The 22,325-nt window shown below is 40.8% G+C and overlaps 2 protein-coding genes across 4 annotated transcripts in view; one reads left to right on the forward strand and one right to left on the reverse strand.

Annotated features, from left to right (window-relative positions):
- brat1 (BRCA1-associated ATM activator 1) overlaps positions 1 to 22,325 on the reverse strand; it is a 507,632-nt gene that overhangs the window by 230,687 nt on the left and 254,620 nt on the right. The window lies entirely within an intron of this gene.
- The window catches only part of LOC133441855 (protein sidekick-1-like), a 383,972-nt gene continuing 374,599 nt past the window's right edge, over positions 12,953 to 22,325 (forward strand). For all 3 annotated transcript variants that reach the window (XM_061719569.1, XM_061719580.1, XM_061719588.1), the window contains exon 1: positions 12,953 to 13,670. In XM_061719569.1, the coding sequence (XP_061575553.1) occupies positions 13,499 to 13,670 (172 nt within the window). In that variant the 5' untranslated portion in view covers positions 12,953 to 13,498. The remainder of the gene's footprint in view (positions 13,671 to 22,325) is intronic.

Raw genomic sequence — 22,325 nt, forward strand, 5'->3', positions numbered from 1 at the left:
GGAGTAATAAAGTGTGAAACACAGCTCAGTCGTGACTGAACGTCCCACATGTAATGATCTGACAGAGTCAGGTCAGCCGCGCAGCACAGGGCTCCGATTCCCTCCCCACGCTTCACAAGGTTCATTTTCAGGAGGCTGGTATTCACCATCAGTTTTGGCCCCATCAATTTTTAGCCTCACTTTTGTGATTAATACAAAATACACTCTCTACACACATATATATCTTTTTCTGTTTGGTCTGCACCAGGAATTTGAACACGTGTTGAGTTTTTTTCCACTGAGACGGGACTGGCTGGCCTGATGGGGGCAGTGTGGCTCTGTGATGTAGACGAGAAGCTGAGGAGATAAAAGATGAAGATACCTCACCTTATAGCCTACTTCATCTTTTTCAAGATAGTTTCACACAGTACCTCCTGCTGTGCCTCACTCAAATGTACATCTTTAAAGTAGTACTTCTCCGTGTCACTCACTTCTTTGTTGCACCCCAAGAGAGCTTTTCCCTCAAGGAACATCAATCCTATAGAAAGCTTGCAAGGGTTGAAGTGTATGTAAATAAATGTCTGTCACTGTAATAACAAATTATATAGTGATTGATCTCATACTGAGGTGTTTTTACAATGGTCTTGCATGTGCTCTGTGCTCATCTGTGTTGCTCACTTTATTGTGTTTATGACATGTGCAACTCCCGGTTGATTTCTTTTTTTTTTTTTCCTGATGATGGCAGGGAACGCAGCATAGTGGAGACATGTGGAGGGCAGAAGCATGAGATATGGGCTGTGACAGGGTGCTGTGTGTGCATCTGTGACAGATGTGCAAGTAGAAAGTATGTCAGGGGTGTGCATGCACCAGTGACCAGCTCAGCCAGGTGCATGCATGTTCACTGTGTGGCGTAACCCTGAAGTAATTCCTTCATGCATGACTCAAATATAAGTAAAACATAGGTCCAGTTTGTACTTTCTGATATGCACAGACTCACACATGTAGTTCTCTTTAAAGGGACAATTTGACATTTGAGGAAATCCACTTGTTTGCATTTTTAAAGAAATGTAAATGAGAATATGAGATAAGAAATTGAAAAAAATGACTGGAATGTGCCAGAAATCTAAACTTTGAGGAAACATATTGACTGGAGACAAAGAAAAGAAAAGCAATATAATGATCCAGTGTAATGAAAGCATCCGCTGCACAGTAATTAAAACTAAGCAAATTAATAGCAGTGAAACTGATGGGCCTCAATCCATTTTTAAAAGGCCAGGACACTGGGGGCTTCTGTCTGATCCCAGCTTTACTCTGGACCCACAAACCTTTTTGATGTTAAACCAAAACATCCTTTATCTGTGTTGGTCTTTGGGTTTCTGATTTCTCCTGATTAACAATCAGCTACAAGAAGAATTGATGCCTGACAGAAGCAGACAAGTTGTTTTACTTCAGTCACTGTTAAGGTCAGCACATATTTGCATTACTCAATAGCCTTTGTATTACGTGTCATTCTATGCAGTTCAAACACACTAACGTGCATGCATGCATGAGCATGATGGTAGTAGAGATATTTTTAAAACAATAGTGCAATGCTTATCTATCAGTTTTTATACCTTACTTATTTCACATGGTCCCTAAGTGGCATGACTGTTTGTTATGCTCCTTTACAATTATGTAGTTCGAGTGTATTGTCATGTAGAGGATGTAAAATTGAAACAGAATGTTTACGTATGCTAAACGTGTCTGAGATGAAAGAGGGGGACAAGAAGTGAAAAGTAGACACACGAGTGAAAGAACCAAGGAGAACCGTCTATTGTCATCGCCATGGGGAAGCAAAAACTGATATATTTGTCGGACAGATGGAATTGGATGAAAGTGAGAAAAGAATTGAGTTTGGATGAGTATGAGCAAAGGGCAGCAAAGTGGAGAGCTTGGGAGTAGAAATCACTGTATGGAAGAGATGAATGTTAAAGCTCTTGATGTGTTTCCCTCGAGGCATGGTATCACTTTTCTTTAAGATCTCTGTTACACTGTCCACACCCTGTAGAAGAGCTGGAACTGGGCGCCTTCAGATGTCCATGTTTGCAGGTTTGTAGAGGAACACATGCTGTCACAGCCTTGCGAGTATCAGAGCAGACACGCACACAATAGCAATGAGAGGTGGTTGCTTGTATTATGATTTTCTGCTTCTACATTTGAACAGTTTGAGTTCTACATTGAACTTTTCTCTTTATTTGCTTTTCTTTTTATGGGAGTGAAGCGTATCTACTTTGTGTCTACCTCTATCATGTTATGTTGGATAATTGTGTGTGATTACAGGTGCACGAAAAAGAATCTGATCCTAAAAGCCTTCACTGCAGGTCTCTGAGGCCAGCTGTGATGCCCTATAGTAAGCTGGACACACAAGCAACCGGCCGGTATGATTCAGGGCGGAACTCCAGATTAACTGTCAGCTTTGTTGCTACAAGGATGACACACGGCGGGAGCTTCGAGCTCAAGCACACAAATGCTCAAAGAAAGTAAAACAAAATAAAAACAAAAAGACAATAGACGAGGGGACTCATGCACTTGGGAACAGCATGAGCCTCTTGTTTTGGAGTTCTCTGTGCACTCTCTCTGCCCGGTCCACTGAAAGTCCCCGAAATCCGTGGTTATATTTTTGGTTTTCTTACTTCAATATCCAGCCCCATTCTGCTTTTCCACTTGCTTTTCTTCATTCTACTTCCATAAAAGAGTTTTGAAAGCCACAACTTTGATTTTTCAAGGCCCTTTCTATCTGTTTGACACACTTTAAGAGGATCCCTCTCTACCGTGATCCACCCTCTCTCCCACTGGTGTCACACTTATCCCTATATCCCTCCCTGTCTCTTTTTGTCCCGTACAGGTGTGACCCAGCTCCTTATAATTCCCTCTTCATTTCCTTTCCCGCTTCCGTTTTTTAGATGAAAGACCCTCTGCTACACTCACCTCACCCTCATTCCTGCGCTTTCTTTTCAGTTCACCTTCAGCCTCACTTCTAGCCCCAGGAGATAGCTTGGATAACAGGTGGAGCCACTGCTTTGACTGAGGTATCAAGTTTCCATCTGCCTGAAATGCAAGTATGCACCGTCACCCGAGGCTACAATGAAATTTGACAATACGCCACATGTTTACACAAAGAGGGAGGCTCAGGAAGCATGCAGCGTGGCCACTGTAATTGAGTTTGATGGGGAAAAGTGCATTTCTATTCAGCTTGTCAGCTTGAAGAAGCCTATCTTGTAATTTTTTGTTAACGGTTGAAGTTATTTCCTTCAAAAAGAAATCATGGGAAAACTTAAAAAGAAAAATAACAGAAACATTCAATCACTGACTCACTTGCCATCACTTCTCAACAGGCAAAGTTCTTTGTGTCCAAGCTGGCATCAGTATTGCTTTACAGCAGCAACAGAAAAGGCTATTGTATTGTTCTATAGGGTTTCTGTACTTCACAGAGGATGCATGTGATATTGACATGAACACTCGGGGCGCGACTGGTTTTATTGTGGTACATGTACTGCAGTCGGAGTCTTATCCAGCACCATGTGAACATTGCACAATGATAAAAGAGAGACTTAGCAAAATGAAAAAAAAAACCTTTGTGTTTCAAAAGCAACGGGAATAACCAATTTGTGCATTTAGTTAGTATCCCATAGTTATTATAGTCTCTGTCAGCAGCCACTTTGCCATTGTGTGGATCCTCTCAGTACTACACAGTTATGACAGGTCAGTTAATATTGACATTATCTCCCCCTACCACCATGACAGCTTGAGCTGCTGGAAGTCGCTCATTAGCTCTGCATGAGGTTATGCAGTGCCTTCCTTTGTGTGTGTGGGTGTGCACACACTCATGACTATGTTGTTTGCTTGGACAAAAGTCATTAGCCCCGCTGAACAGGTGTTAAAGAGACAGGGGACAGTCACTGTGCTTGCCTCCGAGAGAGCAGCACAGATCAGCGTCACTGTTCAGACCTATCACAGAGCTTTCTCTGCAGCTCCTAACCTTTCTGCACGGCAAGAGTCTTGAAGAGAGAGTGACAAACTAGGTGTGTTTTTCAATGACTCCGTTAGTGGGTAATAGTCCAGAGAAAGTAAGATTTGCAGAGTAGATGTAGCTAGATGCCTTGGGATAGAAACCTGGGTGCATGTCAGGTTAGATATGCATCAAGGTCACCTTACAAGATAGGTATTGTCTGCGTAAATGCATGTCTATAATTGCACCGCATTTCTCTCTGGACGAGAAGCCCGAAAAGGATACTTTGGTGGTAGGGAGCAATAGATGGATTGAGGGTAGAAAATGCACCGGTAATTGTACTGGATACAGAGGTAATTGGAAGCTAAAGTGGATTCCGAATTAAAACCTGTGCGCATTCAGACCATGTATTTGAATCAAATAGCTCACATAGTGATTTGTGTGTGTGTGTGTGTGTGTGTGTGTGTGTGTGTGTGTGTGTGTGTGTGTGTGTGTGTGTGTGTGTGTGTGTGTGTGTGTGTGTGTGTGTGTGTGTGTGTGTGTGTGTGTATTGGGGGGGAATGGGTCATGGGTTCAGGTCCGCTGAGAGACAGTAGGGGAAATATACATGATGAATCACTAATAAGAATGTAATAGGCAACTAAATAAACCGATGTTGCACAAAATTAAAGTTTGATGAAATAATTCCAACCCACTCCAGGGGTTATTTAAAGCTGTGAGCAGGAAGGATCTCCTGAAGTTGTCTGTGTTGCAGCAGATCTGCAGAAGACTGATTGAAGACATTCCGTTTCTGAATCACTGTGTTGTGAACAGGATGTTTAGGGTTATCCATCTATTTTATTGTATGAAGTATCCTCTTTCGCACAATCATCTCCAGAGGATCCAGAACAGAGCCAATCAGTTTGTTCAGTTTCTTTAGGTCACTGATTCTGATGCTGCTCCCCCAAACAGATGACTGCAGATGTGATCTCCACAACAGACCTATAGAAGATATTTAACATCTTTCAGCATTTGCTGAAGGACCTAACCCTTCCTAAGCTGTCCAGGTGAACACCAAGGTATTTACACTACTCCACCACCTGCATATCTTCCCCCATGATGGAAAAACTATTCAACTTAATCCTGGCACACTTAAAGTCCACAATCATCCCCTTTGTCTTGTTCACATTTAAGATTAGACGATTGTTCCCATTACATTTCACAAAATGTACCACTAGTTATTTGTGGTCAGTCTCTTGTCCATCACTGATACACCCGACAGCTGCAGAGTCATCATACAGTATTTCTGCAGATCACAGTGCTGCCTGCTTCATCCAGGTGACTGTGGGTTTGTTGAAATAGGTGTATGATGACATCTTCAACTCCAACCCCATAACGTAAAGCAAACGGCTGTGGGTCCTGGAAGGTGTTTATTTGTTTATTCAGGTGGGCCAATAAAAGTATCTTCAGAATTTTCATAATGTTAGAGGTTAGGGCAACAGGTCTATTGCATTAGAAGAAGATGGATGGGATTTTTTTAGTACTGGAAAAAGGCAGGATTTCTTCCACAACACTGGAAACTACTCCTGGCTCAGGCTGAGGTTGAATAGGTGCTGCAGAATTCTGCATAGTTGGTCTGAACAGGTTTTCAATACTCTGGGGCTGATGCCATCTGGACCTGCAGCCTTGTTCTGGTTCAATCTCTCCAGTTGCCTCTTTCCCTGGCTGCTAGAGAAAGACAGGCAGGAGGGGGCTTGGAGGGGGGGGGGGCAGCATTTCCTGATGTGTTGGGACAATGATGGAGTAGCAGCAAAATCGAGATCCATGCCTGAGGTGGAAGATGAGACAGCTGAGGTGTGACAGGGAAGCTGTGGGTCAAGGGAGGCTGGGACGCCTATTTGGCTGGAGGCAGGAGAGGAGGATGCTGAGCTTGTCTCTGAACTAAACCTGTTGAAGAATGTATTCAATTCATTGGCTCTGTCCAGACTTCCTTAGCGGGTGCTCCTTCTTGAAGCCTGATCTTCTTCAAACCTGACAACACATCTCTTGCATTCTTGCGCTGGAGCTTGTTCTCCAGCTTTCTCCTGGCTACCTCCTTGTTGTCCCTGATCTTGAATTTCTGTTGTTTTTGTACCAACCTCAATAATTCTCTGTCTCCCTCCCTGAAGGCTCCTTTATTCTGGTGGAGGAGCTCTGTCAGGTCACTGGTGACCCAGGGTTTATTATTGGGGAAGCACTTCACTGTTCTGGTGGGGAGGATGTTGTCCACACAGAGGTTGATATAATCAGTCACACACCCAGTCATGGCCTTGAGCCATGTGCCTCATAGAGTGAATCACAGACTGTAGCTTCAAAACACCCCCACAGAGTTTCTTCAGCTTCCTGTGACAACGTCCTCACAGTCCTTTTGGTCACAGTTTGCCTCTGGATGATGGGTTTGTAGGTGGAAGAGAGAAACCAGATTATAATTTACCTTGCAGATAGCAGGTTGTGCAGAGGAGCTGTATGCATGTCCGACATTTACATAAAAGGATTTTTCCCTTTAAGAGGGATAATATTGTGGTTTTATTAGCAATTGTGAGAATTAGTTAGTCGAAAGCCCTGAAAAACAAATGACTATTATATTTCAAATGGGTTAAATCTGTGGTACTTAGAGAAAGGAAAAAAAGAGGGAAGCATTTAGGCTAATTGATTGCACAGAAATGTAAATAGTAGTTTGATAACATAGCTTAATGGTGGTGGTATTATCATCAAATTCATTTTAGCACATCATTTCCTCTTCGGAATGAAGTATTCATAGTTACTGGGGGATTGTGTGTGAATCTGACATGAACAACTACAATTAACTTCACACTTTTGGAAATAATTCAATATAATGGGGTTTTATCAAATAAAATCTAGCCTGATCCAAAACTATAAACAGCACATTACCACCAAACGTTTTTTCTTAAAGTTGTCTTCTTTTGGTTTATGATTCAGGACAGTTTTGAGATCTTATCCCCTGCAGCCTAACGTGTTAAAATGCTGCTTACGTTCATTCATATAACATAACTGCAATATCATAACTTGCCTGGACACATGGGAAGACCAACACTGAGAATCTTGAATATGTCCTAAACAGTTTTAAGAGAGTGGGAAACAAATGTCAGAGGGCCAGTGCTGCCATCTAATTAAAAGGCTTAATAATATATTCAATTTCAAAAAAAAAAAATTCAAACTTAAGAGCACCAGACTATGTGGGACAGAAAACTCTGGAGAGAAAAGTCACGCATTCAAACAAAAAATAAAGCAGCTCTGTGAAAGAGAGACAAAAACATATTGTCTGAGGAAACTGGAAGGTTGTGAGAATGGTGATGGTATCATAGCAACTGGCAGACGTCCAAAATGTAGGAACAGTTTGTCACTTTTTACAAACACGTTGGTACTTGTCTGGTGCGAGATGTCTGACTGAGTGGGGGAACAAGGAGGCCAAGAGCTAAGGATCCAAAGACCAATGGGTGGCCAGGGGAGGGCAGGACAGGTCAGACAGGTGTGGAGCTGTCAAAACTTTGCCACCTCACAAGTTGGACAAAGAATCTCAAAGACGCTTGGCAGGTGAGACATTGCAAAGTTTTGTTGTGAATGAAATATAATAAAATGAAAGCACTGGAATGGCTGACATGCAGTTAAAGGCAATTGAAGGCTTTTCAGATACACCAGGTTCTTTCTTACGTGTTAACAAGTTTCATCGAGAGCTTCAGTGTGCTGTGAAATCTATAACTGTAATACAGCCACACACCTTTATTTAGAGTTTTGATAACAGTTGTGGAGAGTGACAAGCCGGTGCGGGGATCAAGGCAACTGGACTTCCTTTTCTTGTTTTTTGAAGATTTATTTCACCTTCTGTACAGAAGGCATCTTCAGTTTAAACTGAATAAGTTCTTGACCTGGGTTTGGTCACATGAATCAAGGTGTGAATGGTTGTGAAACCACCTTGTAAGCAGATTTAAGGCTGCATTGTAAGGGGCTCCACATGAACCTGAGGCCAGTCCCAAACACCTCATTGAGAGCAATCCCAAACATCTCCTGCTGAACTGAGATCAAGGTCCACACTGATTAAACTTCTAACAATTACACTTAAAGCTTCACTACAAATAATCAATCTGTTATCTTGATGGAGGTGTTTCAAATCACAATGTTTAACCAATGTGACTGAGGCTATAAACACTAATGAATTTACAATTAATCCGCAGCTTCCCTCAGTCTGCAAAAATTGTGTATTTTTGTTTATTGTTTACCTGTTAGACCATCAGTTTGTCTGTTGCTGTTCCATTAGCGTTTAACATATATCGCTGGCTGCAGCAGTTAACTGTTCTCATTCATCAACACTTGATGAATACTGTATATTAATTGGACATCAGACAGACAACACGTAAGCAAATTAAACCCAAAACACAACAAAATGTGATTTCAAAAAAGGAAAAAAATCCATTTGTTTAGTCAAAATCCAAGTCCTTCTGCTTAATTAAAAATAACCACAGTGTATGTCACTAGAAAAACTACCACAAAGTAAAAAAAACAACAATATTTTTATGTGCAACCTGCTTTATCCTTTGCATTTTCAATACCTGCTTTATCCTTTGCAGGGTCACAGGGGTCTGCTGGAGCCTATCCCAGCTCATCACAGGCAAGAGGCAGGGGGTTCACCCTGAACAGGTCGCCATACTATCCCAGGGGCCACATATACAGACCAACAACAAGGCATACTCACACCTAAGGGCAATTCAGAATCATCAATTTACCTAGCATGCATGTTTTTGGACTGTGGGAGGAAGCAGGAGTACCCGGTGCGAACCCACGTAAGCACAGGGAGAACATGCAAACTCCACACAGAAAGACTCCCGCTGAGCCTGGGAGTCGAACCAGGAACCATCTCGCTGTGCGGCAAAAGTGCTAACCACTAAGCCACCGTGCTTCCCTGCAAAGAAAACATGATTTTATGTTTCATACATTTTATTAGTGTACATTTATTGCATCTCAAAACTGACTAAAAACCACAATTCAAATATAAACAGTAAGCTTAAATTATGTAATGAATTAGCCATATTGCCCCAAAAGAGCTCAAATGTGTTTGGCATGCCTCTGTTTGCCTCTGTAACTGTTTTGTTCAAGGGAGTTTTAAAGGTAAGATAAGCGATTCATTTCAAACTCAACATCAACAAAACATGCAGGGCCTACTCCTCCCTCACCCTCCATCCAGTACGTATTATTGGCCGGAGCCATGTTTGTTGTGGTGTGGGGGGTGGCCCTACTCTGTTCTTTCCATACACAAAAACTTTTCTGGTTTATAAATGTAGTAGAATTGGTTACTTTACCTTTAATTATTTCCCTGTACTGTCTTTGGCCTTATCTGTAGCTATTTTGCTTATCAGCTGTTTAAGGGATGTTTCCACCAACAATTTATTGCATTTATTACATTACATTACATTACATTTACAATTTATTTCATTGCTCGGAACAGTTACGCTAATTTTGAAGAAGTATTTTGGAGCGTTTCACTGCCGTTGGTATATTGAAATCAAAAGGTTTGGCACTGCAGATTGAGTATCCAGAAATAGCATCATGGCTGCTTTAACAGAAACACTGAGTTTGAGGCCAAAAGCCATATATAAGCATTGATGGGAAGATTAATGGATGAACCAAGGTGTGGGTGCTTGAGGGGAGTACATTTAGAACAGTTATACAGAGCAGGGAGAATATTTGGTCACGCTGAGGATAGAAAGGTTGTCCCAGAGGATTTATTCAGGCAATAAAAGATAAGGTCACTGTGTTGTAGGCTTTAATATTAATGTGCCATTTAATGACCCTCACAGAGAGAAAACTAGGTTATCAGTGGTACTAAGATATAGCCCCAGGCAGTTATTTTGTTATGTGTGGAGGTGGTCCCCCCTTAGTCAATGATCAGAAATAATAAATCTATCTGAAATTCCAGCATTACACAAACTGGTGCATTTGGTGATAAAGCAACTTTGTTGAATTTAAAATAGGCATCGCCAAGAAACCTTAGCCTTGGATCCAATTTTGATGTTGTACGTGTATGTGTGTGGGAAGGGGTGTCACTGTTTTTTTGTGCACCCTCCACTAAGACCCGCCCCCTTGTTAGGACTATCCAATCAGATAAACTGAGGCAACAGTCTCGACCAATCAGAAACAACGGATGATAGTGAATGGAAATTTAGTTTTTGAGTTTGGGATAAGCAGAAGGAGACTCGGAAGGAGTGAGTCGGTGAATTTTATACCACTGATAAGTCTTCAAAAAGTTTATTTAAACCACTTATTAGTGCTTGTTTGCTCCCATAAGAGACTGCTTACGCAGTGGCTATTTGAATAGCAGCCCTCTCTCCCCCCTGTCGAGGAAAAGAGGGCGATTCAGTGAATTTTAGAATTTCAGAATTTATTAAAGGATAGCCCCTTGAGATGTGCCATCTCATTTTCAAGGGGGTCCCAAGAAAACATACAACATTACAATACATCACATTACAGTATAGACATACATGACATAAAACAAACACAGACATCTTGCTCACCCCCTCCCACACATCGACTAGTTACAAAATAGACTAATTGAATAAACGGAACAATTAAATGAATATAACACAACAGAGAGAAAAAAATAGAAAAAAGGACAAAAAATACATAAATAAATTAAAAACATAGGCAATTTGTTTTAAGATGAGAGTATAATGACAACTTAAAACAATGAAAAGAGATAATAGAACGCAAAAAGAGAGGGAGATCATTCCAATCTGATGGAGCTTTAAAATGAAATGATCTTTTACCAACCTCTTTTGAAATTCTAGGAACAAAGAAAAAAGGAAAATGCATATGTCTGAGTGAGTATGGACAGTTATATGGAATCATGAGTTCTTTTAAATATAGAGGACAGTGAAAATAAACACATTTAAAAAGGAACTGAAGCCAGTGAAATTGCCGTCTAGATTTGGGTTGCAACCAGTTCAATGAATCAAACATAAAACAATGATGTGTTCTGAAAGGACAACACAAATAACACAAATCTACATAATGAATTAAATTATACAGTGATAAAGCAACTTTGTTGAATTTAAAATAGGCATTGCCAAGAAACCTTAGCCTTGGATCCAATTTTGATATGTACGTGTATGCAAGGGTGTAGGTTTGCATAGGGACGGTAGGGACATAACACTACCAACTTTTCAGGAGGCTCAATGTGGTCTTAAAGCAGCCCAAAGGAGCTTTCATTTTTTGTTGAGTTTGGCTGTGCTTGTTGACAAAAGCAGTAGTGTTTAACCTGAAGGAAGGTTCCATTTTTATTTATTTTTGTTTTTTCAGTTATACCGGTATTTAATGTATTTATTTAGACAGACAATGTTGAGTGGTCTTAAGACAAATGTTTATGTTTTGCATCTGGGATAGTTAAGAGATTATTAATAAGTACACTTAATACATTTATTGTGTATGTTAATATAATTTAAGTTATGTTCAAATATTGCAATTTAAATTGCTAATAAAATCCTGGAATATTCTGGAAGTTTTCAAAAGGTTTCTTTAGTAGTTTTTGAAAACAAAGGTTTGAATCGGACCGTGTATCAGGTGAACCAATACACATGAAAGTTAGTTTAAGTCAATACAGAATATTTTGCATTGATCATTTAGCCTATCAATTAATTAGGTTCATATTCATGACAAATGTGGCCCTGACCCCAGTTCACCCAATCTGTTTGGTCTTAGTAATGTCCCGTCCCCAGCAAAAAGTGTACATGCAGGTTATGCTGTTATATCGTCCCTACCAATGTTGAGACCAAACCTACGCCCTTGCGTGTATGTGTGTGGGAAGGGGTGTTACTGTTTTTTCAGTGCACCGTCCACTAAGACCCGCCCCCTTGTTAGGACTATCCAATCAGATAAACTGAGGCAACAGTCTCGACCAATCAGAAACAACGGATGATAGTGAATGGAAATTTAAGGCTGATTTATGGTTCCGCGTTACACCAACGCAGACCCTACGCCGTACCCCACGGCGTAGGTTCTGCGTCGATTTAACGCGAAACCATAATTCAGGCTTTAGTTTTTGAGTTTGCAATAAGGAGAAGGAGACTCGGAAGGAGTGAGTCGGTGAATTTTATACTACTGATAAAAGTCTTCAAAAAAGTTTATTTAAACCACTTATTAGTGCTTGCTTGCTCCCAGTAGAGACTGCTCACGTAGTGGCTATTTGAATAGGAGCCCTCTCCTCTCCCCCCCTCGAAGTCCGTTTGGAGGAAAGGAGGGCGGCAGGTGTTCAGTGAGGGAGACGCATCGCCTCAGACTAAGTCCTCAACAGGGTGCCGAGACGGGAGAAACCGACTTAAACGTGGTTTGCTGAGAATAGAAACTCCCGTGAGTACAAATGAAAGCAATTGAAAGGGTTTTTTAGTGTTTTTCCTTTTTAATTCAGGTTTCTTCTGTTCTTATACACGGTTGAAGACTGGACAAAAGCGAGAGACTCCGGTTGTCGCAGCAGCAGCAGCCGCGCCAGAGAGAGAGAGTGAGACGGCTGTCTTCCCACTTCTACTACTTTTTCTTGTTCAAATAAATGCTTTCCAACTGCGTGGTTTTCATGCAGTTTAGTTGGCAGAAAAAACCACGAGCTACTGCTTTGAAAAAGCGTTTCTGCGAACCTGTTGTGTCATTTTTTCCGTGTAATGCGAGCTGCTGCGCATCCAGGCGCGAGCATGGCAAGTTATAGTTGGACTGCTATCCGAGGAGGAAACCCTTTTTCTGGAAGAGTTTAAAGTTTCCCCCCCATTTTTCCTCTTTCGACTCACGGACATACGCGGGTTGTAATTTTCTTGGAAATATGTTGTAAGTTTTACAGACTTGCTGCCCGCCTTTCTCCATCACAACCACAGGGATCCTGGAGCGCTTTTAACTGTTTTCAGACCCAAACACAATCAATTAGTGGATTGATTTATTATCCCCCCCACCCCCCCCAAACATCACTTTTTTTTCGGAGCTTGTACTCACAGAGGATAATTTCCGTGTTTTTTCTCGCGTTTCTGTTAATACCTTCAGGATTTTAATGATCCACCGGACAAATCCCCCGGTGAAGACATCAAAACAAGCGCGGATTTGATGTCGATAGCAGAGAATAAGCCGATAAGTCTAAAACACACTCAAATGTATTAATTTTTCCCTGGATCAATCTAAATTAAAATGAGCTGTCTCCGTCCTCAGAAGCACATGGACTCCGAAGCCGCAGTTGTAGATGACTGGTTCCTCATGTAGTGAAGCTGCTCACTGAGGGGGAAATATTTTGCGCTTTTTTTTTTTTTTTTTTTGCTTCTGCTCCTCATCCCGCTGAGTTTTTGGACGTCGGATCTGGGTAGTTTTCTCCAGAGGGGGACCGTGATCAACTCCTGGAGCTCAGATCTTCCTCTCCATCGGAAAAAAAAAGTGCTGAGCAGCCTCCTCTCCTCCGCTCTGATTATTGACCTACCCAGGGCAAAAATCAGAGCCGAAGCGGTCGCGGATATCACGTCCCCACCGCTTAGGATGAGACCGAGACCTGGCCGAGAGGGAGCCCCGGAGCTGGAGGGGGGGCCTGCGGCGGGGAGCCGGCGGGGCACGAGGATGAAGGGCACCGGGACCGCTGGAGGGGGGAGCCGGTGTCTGCTCCTGGTTCTCCTGCTGCTGGGCTGCAGCTGCCACATGTTGCACGGTCAAGGTAAGAGCTCAACTCCCAAGACTCTTAGATGCAAAATGTCACATGACTCACAAGTGCTTTATGAGATGATTTTAACTTTCAAACTCAAAATGAACAAAAAGGAGAAAGCTGATGTGAATAATCCCAAGTTAAAGGGGACCTATTATGGCATCTAATACCTATTTTAAACAGGCCTTTGAGTCTTAAAAACAAGCTTTTGATTGTTTTTGCTAAATAAATTAGAAATTCAGCCTCTGAGCCATGTCTTTATCTTCCCAATCTCTAACCTCATTATCTATGCGGGATTCTGAGTGGGCGGGGAGGCTATGATAATGAGGCACTGTGCTGATTGGCTGCCTGAATGATGCGATACATCGCTACGAAAAAAGGGCAGAAGCTCTGGCTGGCGGAGTTAGTTGTGGGCGCGGTTTCACGCATCGGAGGCCAACCTATCGCGCCCGTCGTTACGTAAAGACGGGCGCAGAATCTGAACGGCTCGTAGAAGCCACATCCCACCGGACGGCTCATCCGGGCGGCTGTACAGGCAGAATTTGGTTGCTTTCCTCCTTCTCTGAGTTGGCAGGCTGAGGGGAGACCACTTTATATATGTTAAAGCAAGAGAAAACCTGTTTTTCATAATAGGTCCCCCTTAAAACGAAGGGAATACTGTATGTCAGACTCAGTGTAGCATTTTTATAGTCTGTTTTTCTGCAGTGGGGAAATGGTTTGTATGAGATGAAATCATCTGAAATTAATTTTAATTATGGTGATGCTTAGATTGCAGGATTAAGATAATGAGGGTGTATAAGGAAAGTGGGGGTATGTGTGGGGTGAATGTTAGTTTCTAGGTTGTGATAATCCCCCTCTTTGTCAGTGACCTGCTTAACTACAACCCTTGATTGGGCACTGAAGCAAGCAAGTGCACAAACACTCAAACACATGCAGCCTGACACATATTAATCTGAGTTGTCCCCTTATATTCTTCTGCTGACCCTTTTACACCAGCAGGTGTCCATATAAGCCATGAAAAAGTAATTATGTGAAGTAACTGTTGTATATGACAACAGATATGAGGACATATTGATTCCTTACCAAAGCTAGAAATAGTGCATTGCCATATGTGCTTTTTTTGTAGATAAAAGTAATGTTTAAGTTTTGCTGCATGAATGTGTGTAAGTTTCTATACACGTGTGGTTGCGTTTCATGGAAGAACCAGTGGCAAAACAAAAGCCCAGAAGAGGTCAGAATGGGTGTTGACACACACTTTTCTGTGGGTCACAGATGGCGTGGTGGGCAGAATGTGAGGCTGAGACTTTGGGGTTGTGTGGAGGAGGGGGTCTCAGGAATGTCTGCATTTATGTGTGTAAGAGAAGTGTGGGGGGTGCGCTATTTTGGAAGGCGTGGAGGATATATGTTTCATATAATTGCAGGAAAGTGCCTGCGTGAGTGTGAAAGTAAGAGCCGGGGAAAGGGGTAATGAGGAGTCTGAGTTGAGTCTGACCAAAAGGAGGAGGAGAAGAGTGTGAGAGGAGACACAGGCAAAGACAATGAGCTAAAAAAAAATAAATAGGAGGGTTAAGTAGGAATGTGATACATCATACTTGTCACTCAGAAGCTGTGCCATCAGATCAATCGATGATGACGGTATGACAACACCTCTGTGCATGTCAGAGTTACTCTCCTCTCCTCTCCTCTCCTCTCCTCTCCTCTCCTCTCCTCTCCTCTCCTCTCCTCTCCTCTCCTCTCCTCTCTTTTCTCAGCCGTCACACACTTTGTCTTCCTACCTCGCTGTCTCTCCCTGCTTCAATCCTGTGGCTGCAGTCTGCTCCGTCAATCTCTGCATTAATGTCAATGTCTCGCCACCAGCACCCAAGTTACCCCCCCCCCCACACACTTTCCCACCGTCAAACCCACCAACTCTTCCCAGCTGTCTTGGCTGGAGGGGTAGGGTTGAATTAAAAATTAGGGACTCACGACAAGGGTGACCGTGGTGAAAGGGAGGTGGGATTATTGATTTGAAAAACTGTGCAAGATTGCCTGTCGAAGGTTGTACATTTTCCAGGTTCTGAATCGTCCATCTAGCATTTATTAGAACATTTTATTTTAGAAGGCGAAGGATGAAATTCATGAGGCAATGTTGATCCCTCTGATCTTTCCCTGCTTTTTTCTGTGTCCCTTTCACCCTCCTTCCCTTCTGCCCCTCTGCCTCTTTCACTCCCTCTCTCCTTTTCACGCAGTCAATCGATGCCCACACCCCTCCTCATAAATGCAAGGGTTTATATGAGCCAACTCTCGTCTCTTGGAGCACATTTAAATAAGCTCATCGATCTTTCATTTTGGAGTTTAAATGACGGCAGCATTTTACTGTCTCCCTCCTACTCCTCTTCATCTTCCCTTCTTCCGCTTTTCATCTGCTCACCTCTCCACTATCCCTTCTTTATTCATAACTTATCCTTTCGGCTCCCCCACTGCTTTCCCTGTCACTGAGTAGGTTCTGCTCCACAGCTGTTTGACTTATTCACATTTCAGCATGGATTCAGACTGTGACTCATTCCAGACTTTATATTCTGAGTGAAGTCAAGACTGGGTCAGTCAGTGTATTTCAAAATGTCACTCGTATTTTACATTAGGTTGGCTGAGCAATAGACGATTTTCAAATCTTAACCCATTTTAAAAACATGAGACCACACACAAATTGACAGACTAAATGGATTTTTAGTGTCAAAATCCTCTGAATGCATACACTAAACAATCAGCCAGGCTGCGAGACCACACAACTAATGCTTGAGGTAATGATTTCACCGTAGCGGTTCCATAGACATGAAATCTCACCGAAATTTGGATGATCAAAAGTGACTTAATAAGAAAAACAAGCATGTCCTGTTGCACTATGTCTTCATGACACCATATAAAAGCAGCTGTGTTTGTGACACAGTTCTACAAGCTGCTATTCTTTACTGGTATGTTTGTGAGCTGTAACTGTGCACTTACACAGGAGAGTTGTGGCAACACTTGTCATACCAATAAACAACTAATCAATTTATTTGCCTCAGGTTAGTGACCTGAAAAGTTGAACTTTTCCCAACTTCTGATGGGCGTAGTGCATCCAATGTGACACAACAAACCCACAATTAGTCCAGTAAGACTTGATGTCATCGCATTCAAAGTCAGTATTAATGTTGATGCTGGATGTCTACGGATGAGGGGTTAGAGTATGGAAAACCCAGCGAGTAATTATACAGAGTCTACTTTCTTTCATGAGGAATTGAGGTATTGGGTTGGAGGCAGGATTGAGGAAGCTTTGATACAACTAAGCAGAAAAAAATAATCTTATTGACACCACATACTTAAGGATTATGTTGATTTATCGCATGTGACAGGCTTCAAATTTGGCAATGCCCCTGTCTTAGGAGGCAAAATCTGGGTTAAAAATCATGCTAAAAATCCCTTCATTTGTAGCCAGCCTTACTGTGAGCCATTGTCCAAAATGTATCAGCGTCATCAATATTGCAGTTGAAAGATGAAAAAGGTTATTTTCTGAAACAACCTGAAATGACCTGTCTATAATTGTGTGTTGAGGAGTGGATCCAAATGCGGGAGATAGAGAATCAGCATCAGAATCAAATTTGTTCACTAATCTTGTGCAAACAAACAAGGAATTACATTTTTCAGACTTTGTCTCTCAAGGTTTAATAAAATAAATAAAAAAAAAAAAAATAAAAAATAAAAAAAAGTGCTTCAATGAACAAAAAGTGCTATTTGACGGGAATCCAAAAATAACACCAGAAGCCCCCACTACTAGAAAACCAGACAAACACAGACCAGGAAGAACCTGAGCCAGGAAGACAGACGAACCGGCACAGAGGAAAGGAAAGACTAGCGAATGGACGTTTATTAATACACATTCTTTTCTGTACTTGCGTTCTTGTGAAACGTCATCTGCAGCCAAAGTACTGTTTCACTTCTCAAGAACACATCTGACCAAGTACAGCAGACTACCCGGATGTGTTCCCGCTCCGCCCATTTTATTGAGGATGGATCCAGTGGAGACGTGTACCCTTAAGACGGCAACGCATCCCAGAGTGCACTGTATTTTAGACTAACAAGTAAAGGTAATAGAAGTAGAGGGACGAGTTAATAAAAAGTTATAATTTTATTTTTGTTTAGTAAAATGTAGTTTTAAGACGGTTTTGATGATCTGAGAATATAGTTATTATAACTTAATATTTGTGCTAAAGTTATAAAGATAGAGCTTATTTAAAAGTTATTTTCTTGTGTTAGAAACGTTTTAACTTGACAGCCCTATGAATAGAATAAATAAAAAACGACTAAATTCAGAATATATGTTTATAGCAGTCTTACAGGTTGCTAGTGATGTTTTTTCCCCCCCATTGCTAATTTGAGTAATGCTGATGGTAGAGAAGTAAAATTGAATGAAATATATATAGTTAACATGTTTGCTGACCTTGCCCAAGATAACTACATACAGATGTGGCAGGGCAGGAATCCAAATCCAACAGCAATTTAACTTTTGTAATTTACTTCATTATGATAGTAAAAAACCTTACATTTCTAAGGTTGTTTCTAAAGTTTAGTTACTTTCTATTATCCTGGGAAATAATATCTTCTTCAACTGGTCCCAGAGAAGACTTTTGCAGGAATGCTGACCTACTTTGTTATCACACAATGCCAGTTAACGTTTATTACATATTATCAGTATATGATTAGGCTCGATGTGACACATGTCATTGGCTTAGTTCAGTCAGAGCTTGGTGCTGATTGGACCACTGCTTATGCATAACATTTGCTATTTGAGGTCATAGATTGTACATTTGCATGGTGGTCTTAAGGCTGGGAAAGTTTCATCTCTTGATGGCAAAACCCAAATCAAACAGACTAGGGAGAAGTTTTACACACACACACACACACACACACACACACACACACACACACACACACACACACACACACACACACACACACACACACACACACACACACACACACACACACACACACACACACACACACACACACACACACACACACACACACACAGTATAGTCTCTCATCAGTGTCAGGCATCTAAAGTGAATGTGGAAATTTGCTTAACCATCCTGTAATGAGGAGCGAATAAATTAGACACTTCATCTAACTGATTATCATTGTCCATGCTACATGACATGAAGTCCATAATGACTTCCACCTTTATGACACTCATTTCAACATTATCTGTTGGTCTTGTTTTTTTTGCTGCAGCCTTTGGTTGAAGATTGAAAAATTATATTTCTTGAACGGTTAAAAGAGTAGTAGAGCCTGTTTGTTGATGCTCCTTTCCATCAACAGTGCTCTGGCTTGTGATGCATTTTAAAATAAATATACTGTGCTATGCATAGTTGCACACACTTTGCTACGATTAGATAGATTTAATCAATTGTCACAATAGCTGGCAATTAATTTCATAATCAATTAATAGTGACACACTTATGAAACCAAAAAAGCACCGTGGTAATTCTCCTGAGGAGGGTGCGTTAAGCCAGTTATTGGCTCATATTGGAACCAGAGGACATGACACACTCTCCTTGTGTCTCTTACATAAGCATTTCAAAAACAGCAAAAAGACAAAGACTATTTAATTATACATTTAAGGTAGTTTAGTCCTTCACATTTCTTTTTGATGATTAAACTGGTGATCAAAATATTTATGACAATATTTTATACCTTTATTTTGTGCCTTTGCAATAACATACAATTTTTGTTACAAGAGGTATTCATCATCTATATAACATTCAATAAGATGAAAAATTGTAATAGCATGTTTATATAAAGTCAAGATTTCAGTTTTCAGTAGCCAGCAACATTCTAGTCAAGTTAGAATTAAGATTAAGAAGAATTAAGGGACTTAACTCTCACAGTTACTCATGGCACTTTTTAAAGCAATCTAGGTTAACATTCAGTCCTTCGGAGCTTAAGTTTTCACATGGTGATTTATTTATTTTTTCTTATATTTTCAATTACATGTTGAATGGATCCATGAAACTTATTTTACAGGCAGAGTTCACAGCTGAAAGAGGATGGAAGAAAAAAAGTGGGCTTGCACTATTCTAATGGTCCCTTTGAAAGGGAAATAGCCATGGTGTGTCGAAATAAATAAATAAATATCAGAAGCAGCATTCTGTTTCTTCCTTTTTGGAGTCATTTTTACTCATTTTTGCCATAATGAGTTTTCGCTGTTGGTAATTTACACAGACTGATCAGGGGTTTCTCAACGCTGCTGTGATAACACACAGCTGACCATTGACAGCAGCATTATTGATAAAAGCGGTGTTTTCTGTCATACCGGCTCACCTTTGCACACAGAGCTTGTCTCATCTTTGTTTCATGTCTGTTACTACCTTCCAAAGCTGGACAGAAATGTAATGAAAATGCTCCACTCTTCCACCTTGGAGATGGTTCACAGACAAAAAAAGGGCGAACATTGTTGCAATATTCCCACCTTCAAAGTGCCTTTTGGCTACAGCTGAAGAGGGTACGGACGTAATTCAGTTCTGTGGTTGTGCAATAATTGTGGGTATTTGTCAAAAGCAGTCCTAAATCCAAAAAAATAAACATTAAAGCTCTAAAAAGAAAATAGAAGAACAAAAAAAGAATAGAAGCACAGTTGGTTGTTCACTGTTAGACATGTAAGTAATGTATGAACTGATGATGATTGATGGTGTTTTGTTTTTAGTCATAATTGGATCATGAAGTCATCAGTTTTCTTAAGGGGTGGATCAGCCATCAAACAAGTATAAAATGAAAGTTAAAAGGAATCAGCAAGCAGAGATTTTCCAAATCCATGTACTGTGTGCTGCTTCACTGATGATGACTGTGTCAGATGCTTCATACACCAAAACATAAGCTACTGTATGTGATCTGCCCTTGTGGATGTGAGTGATTGCATGAAATTGAATACTTTTTTTTTAATTAAATATAAACAGAAAAGCCCAAATTGCACAATTAAGAATCCATCATGACGATCTATGAACAAACTTTTGCATGTTTTGCTTATATACATAATTTGCATGGACCTTAATTGACCAACGAGAGCCCGTCTGGGATGAAACAACTACATTTTTCTTTTCATTTCCAAAATGTAATAAACAAATAATACCTGGATTCTGACAACAGGTATCTAAGAAATTATAATCGATTGTATTTCAGAAAATCACACTTCTTAGAAACTGTGGCTATTTTGTGCCTGTAGAATGCTGAATGCCATCCCGAACTCTTGCACCAGCTTACAGGGTTATTCATAGGAGGAAGTACAGTAGCAGTTACTGAACATAATTGCAGTACAGTGTACCAGACTGAAAAACAGAGGATTACCATAGTTTATCCTTGAGGAAGTATAAAGTTCAATGGTATTTCTGATTAGTTTCAAAGATTAATGTTTCCATTCTGGTAGAAATTAGACTGCATTTTTCATTACATTTGAAAAAAAAAAAAAAAGGTATACTATTACATATGTTCTTGCACTTTCTTTGCCCATAAACAAGTATTTTATTAAACAATTCTAAATGCCTCTTGAGAAATTTGTCTGTTGGATTGTGAATATATATGTGTGTATGTGTGTACGTGCCTGTGGTGTAGAGACAGACTAAGAAATGAAGGAGAAGAAAATGCCTCCATCTATGTGTGGAGGGGTTTGCTTGATGGATGTCAGGTTCATCAGTTTTAAAAAGAAGTGAGTTCCCTGGTCAACCCCCTTATTTTCTGTCTGTCAGGAGGAAGAAATCATCATATTTCCACATCTAGCTGATTATTTGTGGTTTGTGTTTGTTTGTGTGTGTGTGTGTGTGTGTGTGTGTGTGTGTGTGTGTGTGTGTGTGTGTGTGTGTGTGTGTGTGTGTGTGTGAGAGAGAGAGAGAGAGAGAGAGAGAGAGAGAGAGAGAGAGAGAGAGAGAGAGAGAGAGAGAGAGAGAGAGAGAGAGAGAGAAAGAGATTTTTTTTTTGATTTTTAAAAAACCCTTTATTTTCTATTCAATCATGACATTTCAAAACACTTCAGAATATCAAAAACAGAACTCATTATAATAACACACAGTTAAAAACCAACTGTCCCTCTACAACAGAGCACAGAGCCTCATTGAAACACCACTGTAAGATAAACACCTCAACATCATTCATGAGTGAGTAGAACCCAAAGTCCACTCTGATTCTGGCTTTTACCAATGCCTTAAACATGGGCAAAAGCCCCTCCCCTGATTCATGCAACACCTGATTCTTCCTGCTTTTGTAAACAGCCAGTTTGGCCTGTCCCACAACAAAGTTCAATAGCTGCCACTTCTTTGCATTTTCTTTTTTGTACCCAGCACCAAGAACAAAAGCCATTTTACACCACTCTTCACCACAGCTTAAAAAAATTATTTTCAAAATTTCAAACAGTTCTTCTAATCTGTAACATTCCATAAAACAATGGAAAATAGTTTCCGGCTCGTCACAGAAAGGGCACTTAGTGGACACTGAGGGATTCAACCTAGAAATAAAGCTGTTAACACCCAAAGCTCCCTTCAATATCCTCCACTGTAGATCCCCTGATCTTTTGTTTAAGGGGGGCTTATATAGCACCCTCCACACTGGTTTGCAATCGACCTCCATCTTTAATGTCTCTCTCCATACAGTGTCGGTTTTCCC

This window comes from Cololabis saira, chromosome 1 (assembly GCF_033807715.1).
Source record: "Cololabis saira isolate AMF1-May2022 chromosome 1, fColSai1.1, whole genome shotgun sequence".
NCBI classification, from domain to species: domain Eukaryota; kingdom Metazoa; phylum Chordata; class Actinopteri; order Beloniformes; family Belonidae; genus Cololabis; species Cololabis saira.